We start from the raw sequence: 16,685 nt of genomic DNA on the forward strand, positions 1-16,685 counted from the left end.
GCCTGGGTGGCTCAGTTGGTTAACCAGCTGCCTTCAGCTCAGGTCATGATCCCAGCGTCCTGGGATCGAGTCCCGCATCGAGCTCCTTGCTCAGCAGGGAACCTGCTTCTCCCTCTGCCTCTGCCTGCCATTCTGTCTGCCTGTGCTTGCTCTCTCTCCCTCTCTCTCTCTCTGACAAATAAATAAATAAAATCTTAAAAAAAAAATTTAGTACAATAGAGGCAAGTGAACCTAATTATCAAAATATAGTTAATTTTTACATGGGTATGTGTTTATTTCTTTATACACAATGGATGCTTTGTAGATACTATACATGCAAAATAACAAGGTGTTTTCATTAAAGTATACAGGCACAAATCTTACCAGTATGGACTAGTATTTCTTCTTCTCCTATCTTTTCTATAAATATCAATTAGTGACACTGGGCAACTGTGGTGACTTGACGGTCCAAACACAAAATGCCTCTAAACATATATATCTCTAAATAATGGCTCTGAGAACACTCTAACACACACAATTCCTTCTGGAATTTAGGTATCAGGGCAAAATGAAGATCCTCCAAAACTGTTTATTAATATTCCTTATTGGTCTATAACGAAAATAAAATAATAGGTAAAAGCTTGATAGAAAGGCCAACAATTATGTTGCTAACCATTCTCATAGCAGCAGAACATTTAAAGAAAACAAACAAAAGCACTGGCTTCAAGGTCAAGCCTATTTGGGTTTTTATATCTTGGTCCTCATCAGTGACTTCTACAATTCCTGGGTTTCAGTTTTCTAGTATGTAAGACAATGAGATACTAACCTCTGGGGTTGTTGTGAACCTTATTAAAAATAAGGCCTAACAGGGACACCTGGGTGGCTCAGGCGGTTAAGTGACCAGCTCTTGGTTTCGCTCAAGTCATGATCTCATGGGTTGTGGGATGCAGCTCCATGTCAGGCTCCGAGTTCAGCAGGGAGTCTGCTTCAAGATTCTCTCTGCCTGTCTTCCAACTCACATGCACATATTTGTGTGCTCTCTCTCTCCCTCTAAAATAAATAAATCTTTGAAATAATGCCTAACAAATCTTATATGTCCAACATATTCCATACTTTCAATATTTCTCTAGTAATGTGTTTAATGTGGGAACATCTACAGTAAATAATCAGTAATGCCAAGTCAGGATTCATGGCCAAACATAACTATTTATTAATTTTTTAAATAAACATTCAGTTTCTTCCTTTAAAAAACACCCTAGAATTGAAATATTTCCCATCCCATCACATACAAGTCTATATATGTTATTTACATCTCTCAAACATATTACAGATTTTCTGACATTCAGTATCCTTTTAAAATAAAATGATGGAGCAATTAAACTTTTGATGATTAATAACTAGAATTTGAGTAATCTTGGCACAGTTTTCAATATACTGTTCATGTTGCATTTCATATTTTAGACCATTTTTCCCCATCCAGCTACTTAAAATAGAGAAAAACTGTGTATCTCCATGAGAGCAGGATCCCTGTCTTTTGTATTCTCTGCAATATTTACACAGTGTGAATGCTGCCACTATGTTTCCATTTTCCATTTTTTGGCACTGGCAATATTCAGCTTTTGTCCTCAGAAATGATCTCTACTCAACTTTTAAGTCTTGTCATGTTTACTGTATTCTCTCTCAACTAGATTTCATGATAGTTCCTTCATAATTTTCAGTAATAATGTATAGGAAAATTTCAAACAGAACAAAAGTTAAGTGTTCTCCACAGGATTAGGGTCCTTATCACCTTAGTTATGCATGTACAAAAATAACAAATACAATCTAGTGGCTGTAAAAAACTATTTCCCCTAAAAATAGTTATCTCTGCAGAACAATTTAAGGAGAAACACGTTCTTAACATGAAAATGTGCTAATCTATTTTACAATTTGCACAAGTAAGTACTTCAGAAAATAAAAATGAAAACATGTGCAAAACACCAACATAAGAATTTAATAACACAGAAGAAAAATTAAATATTAACAAAAATTTTATATCACTAATAATCTCAGGTTCAGTGACATAATTTAAATGAAGCTGTCAACCAAAAAACAACCCAAAAATACTTACATAAGTTGCACCTTCCAACACTTCTGCCAGTGTACTGACAGAAAGTACTTCACAATCAGTAACAAGGAGGACCTGCACAATAAACCTATCTGTCTTGGTTTTTTAGTGCAATGGGGGGGTCAGGAGATGGTAAGTCAATAGCTTAAGGAAAAGGAGATGACAAACAGAATGAAAAAAGGCCAGTGATTTCAGTAGCTTTGAGAATTATAATCTAAAATTTTCTATTGCACAGCATTACATGCCCAAAAAGAATTTGCATCATACTTGCAAAACTGAGATTATTCAGTATTTTAATCTGTATTTTCTCTCTTTTGTCAAAATTTAAGTACCAGTCCAGCTATAAATGGAAGACATGGAACACAGTATCATACCTTTAAAATAAATTATTCTCTATGACTAACTCATTAGGAACATCTTAAAAATTCAAATTGTTTACAGTCAGAATTGCTATATCTTAAAATTAAACTTTTCCATGAAATCTTGACATATCTTTACCTCTAAATATTAATTTCCTACAACATTAAACCGATATAAAAAAACAGTAATTCCTATGGGTGAATCTTAATATTATGACAAAACTCCAATATTTAAGTTATTTTAGGAGTGGTTCTTCAAGTACTGACCCAGCATACTGTTTGTAAAAATTGGGTCTATTCTTTAGTATTGCAGATTAAGCTGCAAAATCAGTTTTCTCCTTGGTATACAGTCACATTTTCAAATTACAAAGTACAAATTACAAGTCCCACATCTTTTAAAAAGACACTGAAAATTTTCAAGTTATAAATGATATATGAAATGATTATACAATTTTAAATATTTTATCTGTGATATGCAGGCTTAAAACTCAGCATAATTATTATATAAAATTTATTCCAATTTCTTTGTACAATGATCTGTAGTCTTTAAATTCTTATTGTTCATTTGAGCGAAAATATGTTTAAAAAGTAAAGGCTGTTGTTACCTTAAGCTACTTCTATCTTAAATATTGGATCCATTTTTTTCTTACTATCCCTTCAACCAAAAATATCCTATAGTAGTTGAGATAAAATACAAAAGCTATCAGGGAAAGAAATAAAATTAGAAAACAAGAGATAGACTTTGATTTTTTAATTATATTTAGCTGTAAGATAATTAAACTAAATTTTTAAAAATTAAATAAAACCTATACATCCAAATGATACTGTCTACTTCAAAGTAGTGACATCAGGCACTACTCCTTTATTAAATGATGCTACCAATGCTCAAAACATTTTCTTCTGCAAATTCAGAACCTGTGGCAGTCTTTTGAACTTCCCTAATGGTTTAGCTCTAAAAAAACAGCAAAGTAAAGTTGGTTTGGTGACAGAGATAGGTCATATCAAGCTGCCAAAAGTTTTCAGTGCAACTAAAATGATGAATTTTCTTGCATAGTCATAAACCAATTCTCAGGTATCACTAAATGTTCTAAAAACATTAAACCTTCAAAACATAGCTGGAAAGAGTAGTGCTCCCACAGGAACCACTCTGAAGATCAACTCTCATTTGGATATTTAAGGTATGACATACTTATTTTAAAACAAAGTCCTACAACTTAATAATTGTTATCTCACATATTTTACCATTTCAGTGGTTATCAAAACCTCTCTCAGAGAGGGTGTACACAAAGGTATAAAACAAATGTCATTTTGCTATTTTCCCATAAGCAAGGAAAATGCTAATACATAAAATGGAGTTTGGTGATTACACGTAAAATATAAATATCCACATCATCTGTATTTCCTGAAGATAAGAGATTGTAGTGTTTTATCTTTCCTGATAACCAGGCAGTAACTCAGTCTGAGATATATTATACACTAAACCTGTCTTCTCCCACCCAATACATTTTATGCTGACCCTTTAGAATTTGCAAACGACAAAAGTAGAAAGAGCAATCTAAAATCTTTCAATTTAAAGTAAACTGACCACCAAAGCCTCTACCAGCTAAACTAACACATGCTACTGTTTTAATGCAGTCTAATGTCATGGTTTTTATGGGAAATAAAATAATCAAGTCAGCAAATGAAATCCAGTAGCACCATCTACTGCTTAGTGAAAGATTTTCACTTTGTTATTAATTTCTCTCCACCACCATTACTCCATCATTTAAAATCATTCCTAAAACTTGCTTCATTTCAACATTTAACCAAAGCATTGTGACAATAATACTACGTTAACTTACTATTTTATATTTGAAGCTTTTATTAGAGGGTGAGAAAACCAACTTTTGCTTTATATCTCTGTATAAAGAACAAGGGGGGAAATCATTATCTTGCTTATTTATAAATTAAATTAAGAGATCTGGAAAGAATCTAAGACACATTCATAAGCAAACTCTGCTGTAAAACCATGATTTGATCCTTATTCTGTAAAGGGCACCTTAGTGCTCATGGGAACTAAATCAAAGCAACGTTCTGTTCAATCAGTTACTTCTCACATGCTCCGGTGAGTGTTTCCTTACCTACAGTCATGTAATACCATGTACAATTCCAGGCCTCTCCCTGGGAGAACTTCTCTACTTTGTTACCATGTATACACTTACACATCTCCTTACTTCCTAATAATACCTCTGTTGAAAGGAATACTCAGAAGCAGGCACCTGAGATTGACACAGTGACGACTCCTATCGACATACAGTAGAAAGTAGGGCCGACTACTAAGTATTAATTTACAGAAACATTTTTCCATTTTTACAGTGTACTAGTGTGTAAGGCTTAAAAAGAGCAAGAACAATTTTTCACTATTCTCTACACATGGCTATTGCAACCCCTTTGTTACTGATATAAAGTTGATATAAAGGTTGATATAAAGTCAAATGCAGTATGGAAGACTACTTGAAAAATCATGTGCTTCGTTTTCATAAACAAACAGGACCCAAAATTATTTGACACTAAATTTTATTTTTGAATCAACCATAGTGGCTGATACTACCTATCTGGGTAATAAAAGATTTGTTTTAAGGAAGTTAGCTTGTTCTCACTGCTATCTATGAAGAAACATTACCAATAAGTGTCCAATATATTTGCCTCTGCCAGGATTTCCTGTTACTTCTACTATTGGTACTTGGAGAATGATTGTTAGAAATGAAATGGAGAAAAAGGCAGTTCCTAATTATCATAATTGCAATGGCATTAAATTGTATCACTGCTCTCCTTGTTAATGGCAAAAACAAAGTGATTTCATTTTAGATTCTTTCCTACTGACCATTTTTAGTCTATATAATTTCAGAACAAGATTTCTATTCTACAAGGAAAAAGGTGTGTATTTCAAACTGAGGGAAGACTATATAGAGGTAACTGAAGGAATGAAATTTACTAGAAATTACAAAATTAAAACTGGAAGTCTGAAAAAGATACTTCTTGAGAATAAAACTGAAGTAAAAAATGCTAATATTATTTTTAAAACTAAGTTTCTGAACCTTTTACTCATGGGAATAATTCACTAGAAAGTCATGACAAATAAAATGTAAAAGTTAATACTACCAAATTAGCACTTTCATTGTTTGATATCACTGCAAAGAAAAAGATTTCATTTCACAGTGGAAAAATCAGAAGTCAGAATGCTTCAGATTGGGCCTATCATAAGCAAAGAAGGTACTGTATCATTTTAAAATGACAGGCAAACACCAGCTCCATTCACTGAATGGAAATGCTGGAGTGTGATCAATTCCTCCAAACGGTCCTTAAATTTCATGATTAACGTCTACACCTAAAATTAATAATTTATTTTTAACTTCTCATGGAAGTTGATTCTTAAAAGGAAGTCTCTAAGACTTTGTTTACAAGAAATTGATTAAAATCTTCATGCCACTCTATTCAATGATTTTAAGACAAGACCTTTTGAACTTGACTCACCATACTTATCCCATCTATAGCTCCCCATACAAACTAACCCTCCAACCAAGCACACACTCCTATCCATCCCCTCCTCTTCAAAACAGAAGGGAATTCTGTAGACTTATGGCTCATTTGGCAATTGCTAAGAAACCTCACAGTTCAGCATCACCTCTGAAGATGGCAAACCTATATATAACCTGAAATTTTACACCTACAGTGCAGTTAACACGTGGAAAGAAGCTAAAATACAATAGGTATTACACTCCAACATCCTCAAGTTTTAATATCACAGATACCAAGAGATGGAAAAAGACCTGCTTGTAGAACTTTAAGCATTTGTTGAACAGAATTACCACCAATATCAAAATAATACTACTTTTTTATGTTCTACATGCACACCTTTACAAATTGTGTTTCTTCAATGTAGTAAAAGCTGGAGATCACCAATTTAGGTAAACTATGGCTTTTATCACAGATGTTTTAAAACATGCATCAGTAAGTGCCCTGGGTAGTATTCCTAATATTTCAAGCCCTGTTCAGTTCTATGTCTGTGCTTTGCACCTCAGAAGTGAGCCTGCCAAGGCACTTAAAAACATAAGTCTCTTGGGGACTTCAAAAACTGGCCACAATTTACACAACACAAAACCCCCATCCATCAGCAATCTAATCAAGTAAGCATTTTCTTTCAACACACAGTATTATCAAAAATTCTGCAAGTAATCAAACCAAGTAAAAAAACAAAAACCGTATGCCAGCCACTATGACAAAATTGGTTCTTGGCTTCCTCTAGCAACAGAGTATGGTTTCATTTATTCAGAATAAAGAAAATCAAACCCAAACAAGCCCCCCAAACCTAGGACAAAAATGACTGAGATAAAAATAAAACACAACAAAATCCATATACACTCAACACACTTCATCTGAGGAACAACTTGCACAGCTCTTCATCCTTTTATCTGTCCTTTGAGGTGAGTTTTTCAATCAGTTCTTGGAGTGGTGCAAGTTCTCTTCTATCGATAAGGTTGAATTCCTACGTATGTTAAAGACAGGAAAAAATAGTTATATATTAGATATATTATTTACATCTTATTCCAAAGCAGATTTCTATTAACACTTTTTGGAAATTAGCTTTCAAGGTCAATAGAAGTCTACTCTTTAAAAAAAAAAAAAAAATTTTTTTCTCTTCCCTAGCTATGTTCTCCTTAGACAAATCACTTAAGCACTTTGGATATTATGTTGTACATGTCTATAATAACCCTAGAGTAAATCCCCCACCATAAAATTACTGTGGGGTCTAAATGTGATCCTGTGTGCTAACCACTTCGTGTAATCCCTGGCATAAAGTGATAACTCAGTAAGTGGGAATGCTTTTTTTGTTTGTTTGTTTGTTTAAGATTTATTTATCCATTTGACAGAGAGAAACACAGCGAGAGAGGGAACACGAGCAGGGGGAGTGGTAGAGGAGAAGGAGGCCTCCCACCGAGCAGGGAGCCCCATATGGGGGATTGATCCCAGGACCCTGGGATCAGGACCCAAGCCGAAGGCAGACGCCCAACTACGCTTAACGACTGCGCCACCCAGGCTCCCTGTGAGCATTGCTTCTTGTTAAAAGGGAATAACCTGAGTATCATTCAGACATAGTTAACCAGGTGGGGAACCAAAAGATCTAGCATCTCAGGCAATTTCAGGATTATAAGAAGAGTGAAAAGAGTTAACAGACCACATACCCTTATCACCTGCCGCCATCTGACTACCCCCTCGATCTAGAGGTACACATATCAGAGATATGACCTTCCCTTGAAAGAATGGGCCCAAGGATAAGGTCCATACAGGCACTGGAAATAAAAATGGGACCACGAGGAAAGGAAATTCTGAAGTGTCAGGTACCTAAGCACAAACCAGTGGAATCTAGGAGATATGTTCTTTGCCCTGTGGGGAGTACAGCTAGAGAAGGGTCAGAATAGGGTTCTCTAAATAGTAGGGCCCAGGGCAGAGGCCCCTCTTGCTCAGTCAAGGGGTGACTGTGTAACTAATGGACTTAGCTTTAAGATGGTCACAGTGTCTTGAGATATAAAAAGGCTCAGATGTGGTAAATGGTTTATTATCAATCCCCTACTATTTGCTAAGAGTTGAGAGATAACATTGTACTTTAAGATAAGATCATACAGGGGTGCATGGATGGCTCAGTTGGGTGGGCATCTGACTTCAGCTCAGGTCGTGATCTCAGGGTTCTGGGATCAAGCCCCGTGACGTGACGGGATCCACACTCCGCGAGGAGTCTGCCTCTGCTCTCCCTCTCCCCCTACTCATGCTCTGTCCCTCTCTCTAATAAATAGATAAAAGTCCTAAAAAAAATAAGAAAAGATCATACTGTAAGATAAAACTAACCCTTTTGGTAGAAGAATATCCTCTAAATCACTAAAACCTGAACACTGGCAATCATGTTCTGCCTAAGCCAAAGCACAGAAGAAAACTATGAGATAACATTTTCTTTGTATCTATGGGTGTCTACAGATGGTATTCCATGGTAAAGTAACTGCCCGGAGCAATAGTTTTGGCAAGTTAACATCTCCTAAAATGTGTTTATATAGGTGAAATTAAGATACAAAATGTGTGGGGCGCCTGGGTGGCTCAGTGCGTTGGAGCCTCTGCCTTCGGCTCAGGTCATGATCTCAGGGTCCTGGGATTGAGCCCCGCATTAGGCTCTCTGCTCAGCAGGGAGCCTGCTTCCCTCTCTCTTTCTGCCTGCCTCTCTGCCTACTTGTGATCTCTGTCAAATAAATAAATAGTCTTTAAAAAAAAAAAAGATACGAAATGTGTGTGTTCAGTATGAGAGGTTAAGTATACATGGAAAAATAAACACATTTTTCTTTAGTGGACAGAGGGTAAGGAGAGGGCATTTATAAGCATATGCCCATAGAAATATAAAAAAAAAAAGATTACACCTATTCAAGACTTGCACTTCTGCCTATCATCGACCCTCTCAACTTCCACCAAAAAAGAGCTGGTCAGCTTAACCATTTCCACCTCTTTTTCAATCCTTCCTAATTATTATACAGCAGGATGCAAATATCCAACTTCTCTTAGTCTACACCTCTGAGAACTAAAGGGAAAAGGAAGAGGAGGTGAACCAGAGCCAGAAAAAATGACTAATGGACTTCTGGAATAGCAATACTCTGTGGATATAATGACTACTACCTAACTTAAAAGTTATTCAGAATATGGTTTTAGAAAGGAGAAAAAAAAAAAGGTATTATACACAAAGTCCATTTCCAGGATAGAATATGATTTAAAAAAAAATCTAGGGTAGACAGAAATTGAGGGTTCAGATGATTAGAAGGAATGCTAATATGCTAAAAGTACCAAGTTCATCTATAGACCTTCTAAACTAGTCAGGTTCCTAACTCAGTCCCTCATACGGCCTGTTAAATGAAGCAAAGACCCCTCAGATCTATTTTATGAGACTTGCATGCCACCAACTTGGAGATGAATGGAATTCAGAAACAAAAGGCGTTATCATCATGGTACGTATAAAAGACCAGAGAGAGAAAGCAAATTTTATCCTAACCATATGGATGCAGGATCCACCTCGGAACTCTGCAGATAACTGGTTTTACTGAGAAAAAAGGCCTCCTAATTCAACTTACCTGGACAAAAAATATAAAGTGCTTGAAAGATGTATTGAGATGCGCTTCCTCCTGAAGCTGGATCACAGGGTCAAAATGCTGATGATAAATGTGAGCATAAACCCTAAAGAGGCGTTTGAGTATAGTTTTTGCCACAGACATGAAATTCTTCGGAAACGGGACACCTAATAAATAGATAAACAACACCCTCTATTAACAAGAAACAAGAACAAGGCAATATGAGTTTGTCAACAAATGGCAACATAAATTAACAAGACAAAGCTGAAAAGAAGTACTTGTAAATTACTAATAATATCCACTGCAGGGGCACCTGGGTGGCTCAGTGGGTTAAGCCTCTGCCTTCGGCTCAGGTCATGATCTCAGGGTCCTGGGATCGAGTCCCGCATTGGGCTCTCTGCTCGGCGGGGAGCCTGCTTCCCCCTTTCTCTCTCTCTGCCTGCCTCCCTGCCTACTTGTGATGTCTCTCTCTGTGTCAAATAAATAAATAAAATCTTTAAAAAAATATATCAACTGTACGTTTCAGAAGGTTTCAACACATCATGAATGAAAATAAACTTTAAAACTTCTATGGAATAAGAACCTAGACATAAGCAAGCCCCTTAAGCCTCTTATTTTACCTACAACTTTACTGAAATGAAATAAATTTATGCCTAAGATGGTAGTGAAGCTAAAACTCACACTCACATCCTCAGATTTCTCAACATCAAGTCTCAATACAGATCTCTGCTGAACACAGTGGATTAACCCTGTTCGGTTCCGCGTACAATGCTAGCAATATACTTTTATATTTTCTCTATGGAAATTATTTCATTACACTTCCAGCTCTACATTTAATCTGAAATTAGCTACGGTCCCTCTCAACGAGGCTCACTGTTTTACAAAAAGGGCACTTTTACAGCATTAAACAAATAAAAGACTAGAAAAAAAAACTCCATGTCCTTTGTTAAACTGGCTAAATGACCCAAATTGGTAAAACACAAGCCAAATACTAATACTGCTGGATTCGGTGTTATCACATTGCCTACCACTCATTTAAAAAATATTATAGGTCACCGGGCACCTGGCTCAGTTGATCCAACTCCTAATCTTGGTCGGGGTTGCAGTTCAAAGTCCCCTGTTGGGTGTAGAGGTGACTTATAAAAAAAAGTCTTAAATACATATGTGTGTGTGTGTGTATAGATCACAAAGAAACATAAAACAAACCAAAATGAAGGAACACTATATAAATTAGTATCCTTATACTCTTCAAAAAGATCAATGTCACGAAGGACCAAAAAAGACTGAAGTACACGTATTACATACTAAAGAAAGCTACAGAAACATGACAAGTAAATGAAAACAAATGTCCAAGATTTTCTTTTACTATAAAGGATATTATTGGGAACGTTTGAAAAATCTGAAGAAGATCTGTAAATTAAACAATAGTATTATATCATTGTTAAATTCCTGATTTTGATAGTTACACTGATTTTCTAAGAAAATGTATATTGAAGCACATTTTGATAAAGGGGCATCATACATATAACTTACTTTCAAACAGTTCAGGAAAAAGAAAACCTGATGTTGGGGGAAGAGAAAGATGACAAGTGTGGTAAAATATTAGCCACTAAAAAGTCTGGAAGAAGAAAAAAATTCTGGAAGAAGGATATACAGGGATTCTTTGCACAATTCCTGCAAATTTTCTAAAAGCCTGAAATTCAGTCAAAATAGAAAGTTATAAAATATATTATGGGAGATAAAAGGTAAGGAGATAGCACTTAACCAAAATGATTATAATGTATGTAAGTAATGCAGTCCTGAAAAACATATCTTTTACTACAAAGGCTCCAAAGCCTTTAAAACATTCAATAAATGTGTTTAAAAACAATCCATAACAGTAACTATTTATATTGCTGTCTCCTCCACCACACCCTTCTTCCAAACTCTAAAAGCATAAAATACAGTCAAAAAGTTGTCTGTTGATAGAAGAACAAATTTTTTTTTCCCCAGAAAACATAACTTTTTTAGAAAAACAAGAAGTTTGAGAGGGTAAAATCATATGAATTACCTAGATATGAACAATTTCCACTTGAAAGAAAATATAATTTCCTTAAAAGCAAATATAAAAAAAGCGAAAGTCACTCAGTAGGTAACAAGCCACCCTCTCAAATCCTGCCGCCTTCTCACCTAGCTTGATTCCAGTCTGTAAGATTCACACTGTATTCATAAATTCAAACTCCCCCTCTGCCACAAATACACTGTAAAACTGGATGTAAGTCCTATAAAGTCCTTCCCTAAACAAGAAATGGATATGACTGTGGCAGATGATACTCCCTGCCTACCTAGCATTCAGTATCTTTTCTCTGTAACACACGGCAAATTTTGTTACTAACCAAGATACACTAATCTTCTTGTTTAAGACTACAGAGAGCTTTCACTTAATGTTCATGATAAACCTGGTGTGAAAAAGATAAGACACTTTTATTTATTAATTTTTTTTTAACTTATCTGACAGAGCAAGACAGCACAGCAGGGGTAGCAACAGAGGAAGAGGAAAAAGCAGGCTCCCTGCTCAGCAGGGAGCCCGATGCGGGCCTCTATCCCAGGACCCTGGGATCATGACGTCCAGGATCATGACCTGAGCTGAAGGCAGACACTTAAGGCACCCCAATACGATACTTTTGAATGTATAAGATTATAAATATTTTGACAGATATGGTAGTCTAGTATGGTTCCTGGAATAGAGAGCCAATAAGCTCTAAAAACACATGAAATTAGATAAATCACAATGGATTCCAATTATACAAAACAATTATACCAATTTTTGATGGAAATAATGTCTCATCATCCAACTGGTCCTGAACCCAAGTCATTAGGTAATCAATATACTTTGGCGCAGAGCACTTAATAGGCTTCTTTATGTTTGTTCCATCTGCCCAATGATACTCATATCTGTATTGGAAAAATAACAGACACAGATTATTAGTATATACCTATACAAAATGTATATATTTTGTGTTATATATGCACATATATTATGAATGTACATACACAGGACAGGTTTTAAACAATCTGCTTCTCTAAATGTATTTTGCATTTGGCATTTAAATTTAGAGCCTTTAAACTGTAACTAAACTATTTTACATTTATCATGATCCAAACTAAGCAGGTCCCATCAAACTCATTTTTTGTAAACCTTTCTTTATATACAGCATTTATATTTTAGAATCATAATAGTAGAAAACTTACCTAACTTTCCACTTCTCTGATAACCACCTTTAATCTTTATGGTTGTTTTTCTTCTTTGAAAAACATTTCTCCTTATGCAATACAATTCTTTTAACTTGGGGCTTTAAATTTTGGGTTAAGGATAGAGAATGACATGGAAGTTCCAAAGTAACATGCAACAAGAACAGAATGAGTCAGTATCTAAGTACATTTGGTTGAGGAGCTAAATATGCCTTTAAAGAAAAATGGCAACCCAAATAAAGACACCTATAGGACCTGGGTATTAACAAAACACTATTCTTTGGTATAATCAACACTGAATGTGCACCTATCACGTGATATGAAATACTGTTCTGGACCAAGGGATACTAAAATGAAAGACACTTTCCATACCGTCAAGGAAAATAGACTAGTAGAGGAGATAGTCTTGTAAATGAGTAGGTAGAAACAGTCTGGCAAGAATGGTAACAGAGTTATACACACACCCACACCCACACATAACCACAACCTGATTTTTAAGACAAGGAATAAGCACACAGCTGAAACTCCAAAGCATAAAAATCTCTAAATTGAACCATCATTTTGTATTTTAGTTTCCAAAAGATTACTTCTACCACTTAGCTTCTCTCTTTGAAGCCAATTTGGTTTTGTTCCAGTTTGAACTGACAAAATGATAGATCAGTGTGTCTAACGAAGAAGGTGAAAGAAATACAATGGAAAAATATTAGAGTATTTTAAATGATGAAAATGATCTTGAGATAGGTTAAATAACAAAACTTTCCATTTAATCATAGCTACTTACATCTGAACAATAAACCTCAACACGATACACCTGAACAAACATTCTAACAGCACACCTTACTGCCAACCCTGGGCAACAGGGATGACTGTCAAGTCCACTTTGAAGGTCTCCAAGACCTTCAAAGAATCTTCAAGAGATTCCCCAACATTTGGCATTCTATTCCACTGATTAATCACTTTCATGGTCAAGAGATCCTTTCTAATCTGAAATTAAAGTTCTGAGGGGGACTCAGGCCTGTTCTTATTTGATCCTTGAGAGACAGAGACCATGAATGGTAAAACTTTTAGCCATAATTACTCTTCACTTAAAGACAGGTACTTATCCATGCTTTCTCCCACATGTTAAGAAACCTGAAAATTTTTGCCTTTCCTCCCAAACATATTTTTCATTTTGTTAGTGACCAGGGGTTACATATTCACTTTTAAATGCAAAAATCAAAAGCAGACACAGTTGACCTAAAAATCATTTTCAATTTTCTGCAGTTTTTAAGCATACTAACTTTCAATATCCTAAAGCTTTTTGAAAAACAGAACTAGGGGTAAGGGGTTGGGTGAGCCTGTGGTGGGTATTATGGAGGGCATGTATTGTAGAAAGCACTGGGTGTGGTGCATAAACAATGAATTTTAGAACACTGAAAAAATAAATTAAAATAAATTCAAAAAAATAAAAATAAAAAAATAAAACTATATACTGCTTATACTTCCTGATCCATTCTTCTTCTTTTGTCATGTTTATACTTAAGATGACTTCATCCTGTAACTCTATTTTGCCCACACTGATTTTTTTTATTTCACTTTTGACAGACCATGCTCTTTGAAATGTATTTCTGTCATCATGATAAGTTCATACCAATCTTTAAAAAAGAAAAAGAAAATATTTTGCAAATTGCAAAATATTCTTCATTTCTTGGTAATACTAAATAATAACTGACAAAATCCTCCGAGCCATCACTCAGTAACACTTTGCAAGGGGCCAGTACTAAGCTACTAACAAATGCCTCTCCTTGGTACAATGCCAAGCATCTTCTGCTAAAGATGGCAAAGCATGAGGACAACTGTATCTTCTCAGCACTAACAATGGACAAAACAAGACTCTCAAAATAAAAAGGAAGGGATGGAAGTTAAGGGGAGGGAAAAGCAGAAAGACGGGAAGGAGGAAGGGAAGGAAAGGAAAGAAGGAAAGAAAGGTAGTTAGAAGGAAGGACAGATGATTGGAAGGAAGAAGAAAAGGAAGAATATTTTTTTGTTTTTATAGTATCTTTATAGAGATCCTATGCCTGCTACTTTTGAAGACTTACATACGTTCTTCCTAATCAGCTATTTACATAAGGTTTCTCTGAGAAAGCGATCACAGCAGTATTCTGCGTGGCAGTAATTCTCCCTAGCTCACAGGTATTGGTATAATACCAGAAAACCTCACCGTAAAATACTAGTCAATTTCAAGGGGGGGAATAGCAAATTTTAGGTAAAGAAACCTTGCACACACTAAGATGGTAAAGTAATCAGGGTTAACGTCACCAGTGATGGGATGGTTGACAGTGTGTGCCCCTGATATGATTCACTGACAAAAAAATGATCATTTCTATGGTGTCCTGCCAAGAATGCATGTCTGAATGTGGTCATAAGGAAACATCAGACAGACAGTATAAGGAAGGGGTCCCCAAGATCACTACCAGGTTTGATGATTTGCTAAAAGAACTTACAGAACTCAGCACACACTTGTACTCAAAGCAAACCAAACCAAACCAAACCAAAACCAGCAAAAAGAAAAAACAAATGGGGCGAAGTCCAGAGGAAACCAGCCACAAGTTTCCAAGAGTCTTTTCCCACTGGAGTCACAGGGACACATTTAAATTCCCCCAAGACTCAGTAATGACAGCACACGTTAAAAACTGTCTACAAGGCCAGCTCCTCAGAGACTCAGTGTCCAGGTTTTAGTTACTGGGGCATGGTCAAGTAGGCAGCCTCTGGGTGGCACATATTACAATTCTAGTTTCCCAGAAGGAAAGCATTAGCCATACTCTTTGTACAAAGAGTTTAGGCACAGTGACCCAGTCTTGAGTTAGGGAGGTGGGAACCCTTTTGAAATCCAAGTTCCTGGGGCACCTGGTTAAGTGTCTGTCTTCCACTAGGGTCATGATCTTAGGGTCCTGGGATTTTATTGACTCGCTGTCAAATAAATAAAATCTTTAAAAAAGAAAAAAAAAAGAAAAGAAAAAGAAATCCAACTTCCCAGCTGCTGTCCACAAGGATAGCAACTTTTTTTTTTTTTAAGATTTTATTTATTTGACAGAGAGAGAGATCACAAGTAGGCAGAGAGGCAGGCAGAGAGAGAGAGAGGAGGAAGCAGGCTCCCCGCTGAGCAGAGAGCCCGATGCGGGGCTCGATCCCAGGACCCCGGGATCATGACCTGAGCCCAAGGCAGAGGCCTAACACACTGAGCCACCCAGACGCCCCGAGGATAGCAACTTTTAACAGGTCTTTCAAGAGGTAACAGTCAGGCCTGCTATGTTAACTCTTTTCCATGTAAAGGGCAATACCAGAAAAAGACTGAAAAACTATTCTAAATTATAGGTACGTAAAGAGAGAAGTCAAATAAATGCAATATATATTCCTAGATAGGATCCTGAATCCTGGACCAGAAAGGGAAAACTGAGATACTGCTGAAGCAATTATTTAATGTGAATGTGTCCAAATCACAAGAAGTGATCTGGACGGTCTATATGCCGATTACGTAGAAGAGTAACCTAGTTTTTGGAAAATACACAGTTAAATATGGGGGGAACAGGCATTAATGTCTACAACTTGCTCAAAGGTTTAGAAAAAATTAACATTAATGAGTAAACACACAGAGTAGGTGATGAAGCAAATGCACTAAGATGTTAATAATTGGGGAATTTGCTGCCAAAGATATATGGGAGCTCCTCATGGTCTTCTGGTAACTTTTCTGTACACCTAAAATTATTGGATGTTTCAAAGTTTGAAATAGTCTTAAAATAAGTTCTTTTTTAAAAAATTACCTTAGGAAATATTCAAATCATATCCTTTTGAACATCTCTGATGACGGCAAACTGTCAGCCCTCTCTGAAA

The 16,685-nt window shown here is 36.0% G+C and overlaps 1 protein-coding gene across 3 annotated transcripts in view; it reads right to left on the reverse strand.

Annotated features, from left to right (window-relative positions):
* Positions 1-1,174: 1,174 nt before the first annotated feature.
* Positions 1,175-16,685, reverse strand: part of LOC111149234 (MOB kinase activator 1B) — a 52,189-nt gene continuing 36,678 nt past the window's right edge. Inside the window, exons 4-6 of one of the 3 annotated variants that reach the window (XM_022506184.1) lie at positions 12,385-12,518; positions 9,588-9,751; positions 1,175-6,970 (exon numbers count right to left, since the gene is read on the reverse strand). In XM_022506184.1, the coding sequence (XP_022361892.1) occupies positions 6,893-6,970; positions 9,588-9,751; positions 12,385-12,518 (376 nt within the window). In that variant the 3' untranslated portion in view covers positions 1,175-6,892. The remainder of the gene's footprint in view (positions 6,971-9,587; positions 9,752-12,384; positions 12,519-16,685) is intronic. The other 2 variants (XM_022506185.1, XM_022506186.1) reach the window with 2 other exon arrangements.

Source organism: Enhydra lutris, unplaced genomic scaffold, assembly GCF_002288905.1.
Source record: "Enhydra lutris kenyoni isolate GAN:26980312 unplaced genomic scaffold, ASM228890v2 scaffoldscaffold21, whole genome shotgun sequence".
NCBI classification, from domain to species: domain Eukaryota; kingdom Metazoa; phylum Chordata; class Mammalia; order Carnivora; family Mustelidae; genus Enhydra; species Enhydra lutris.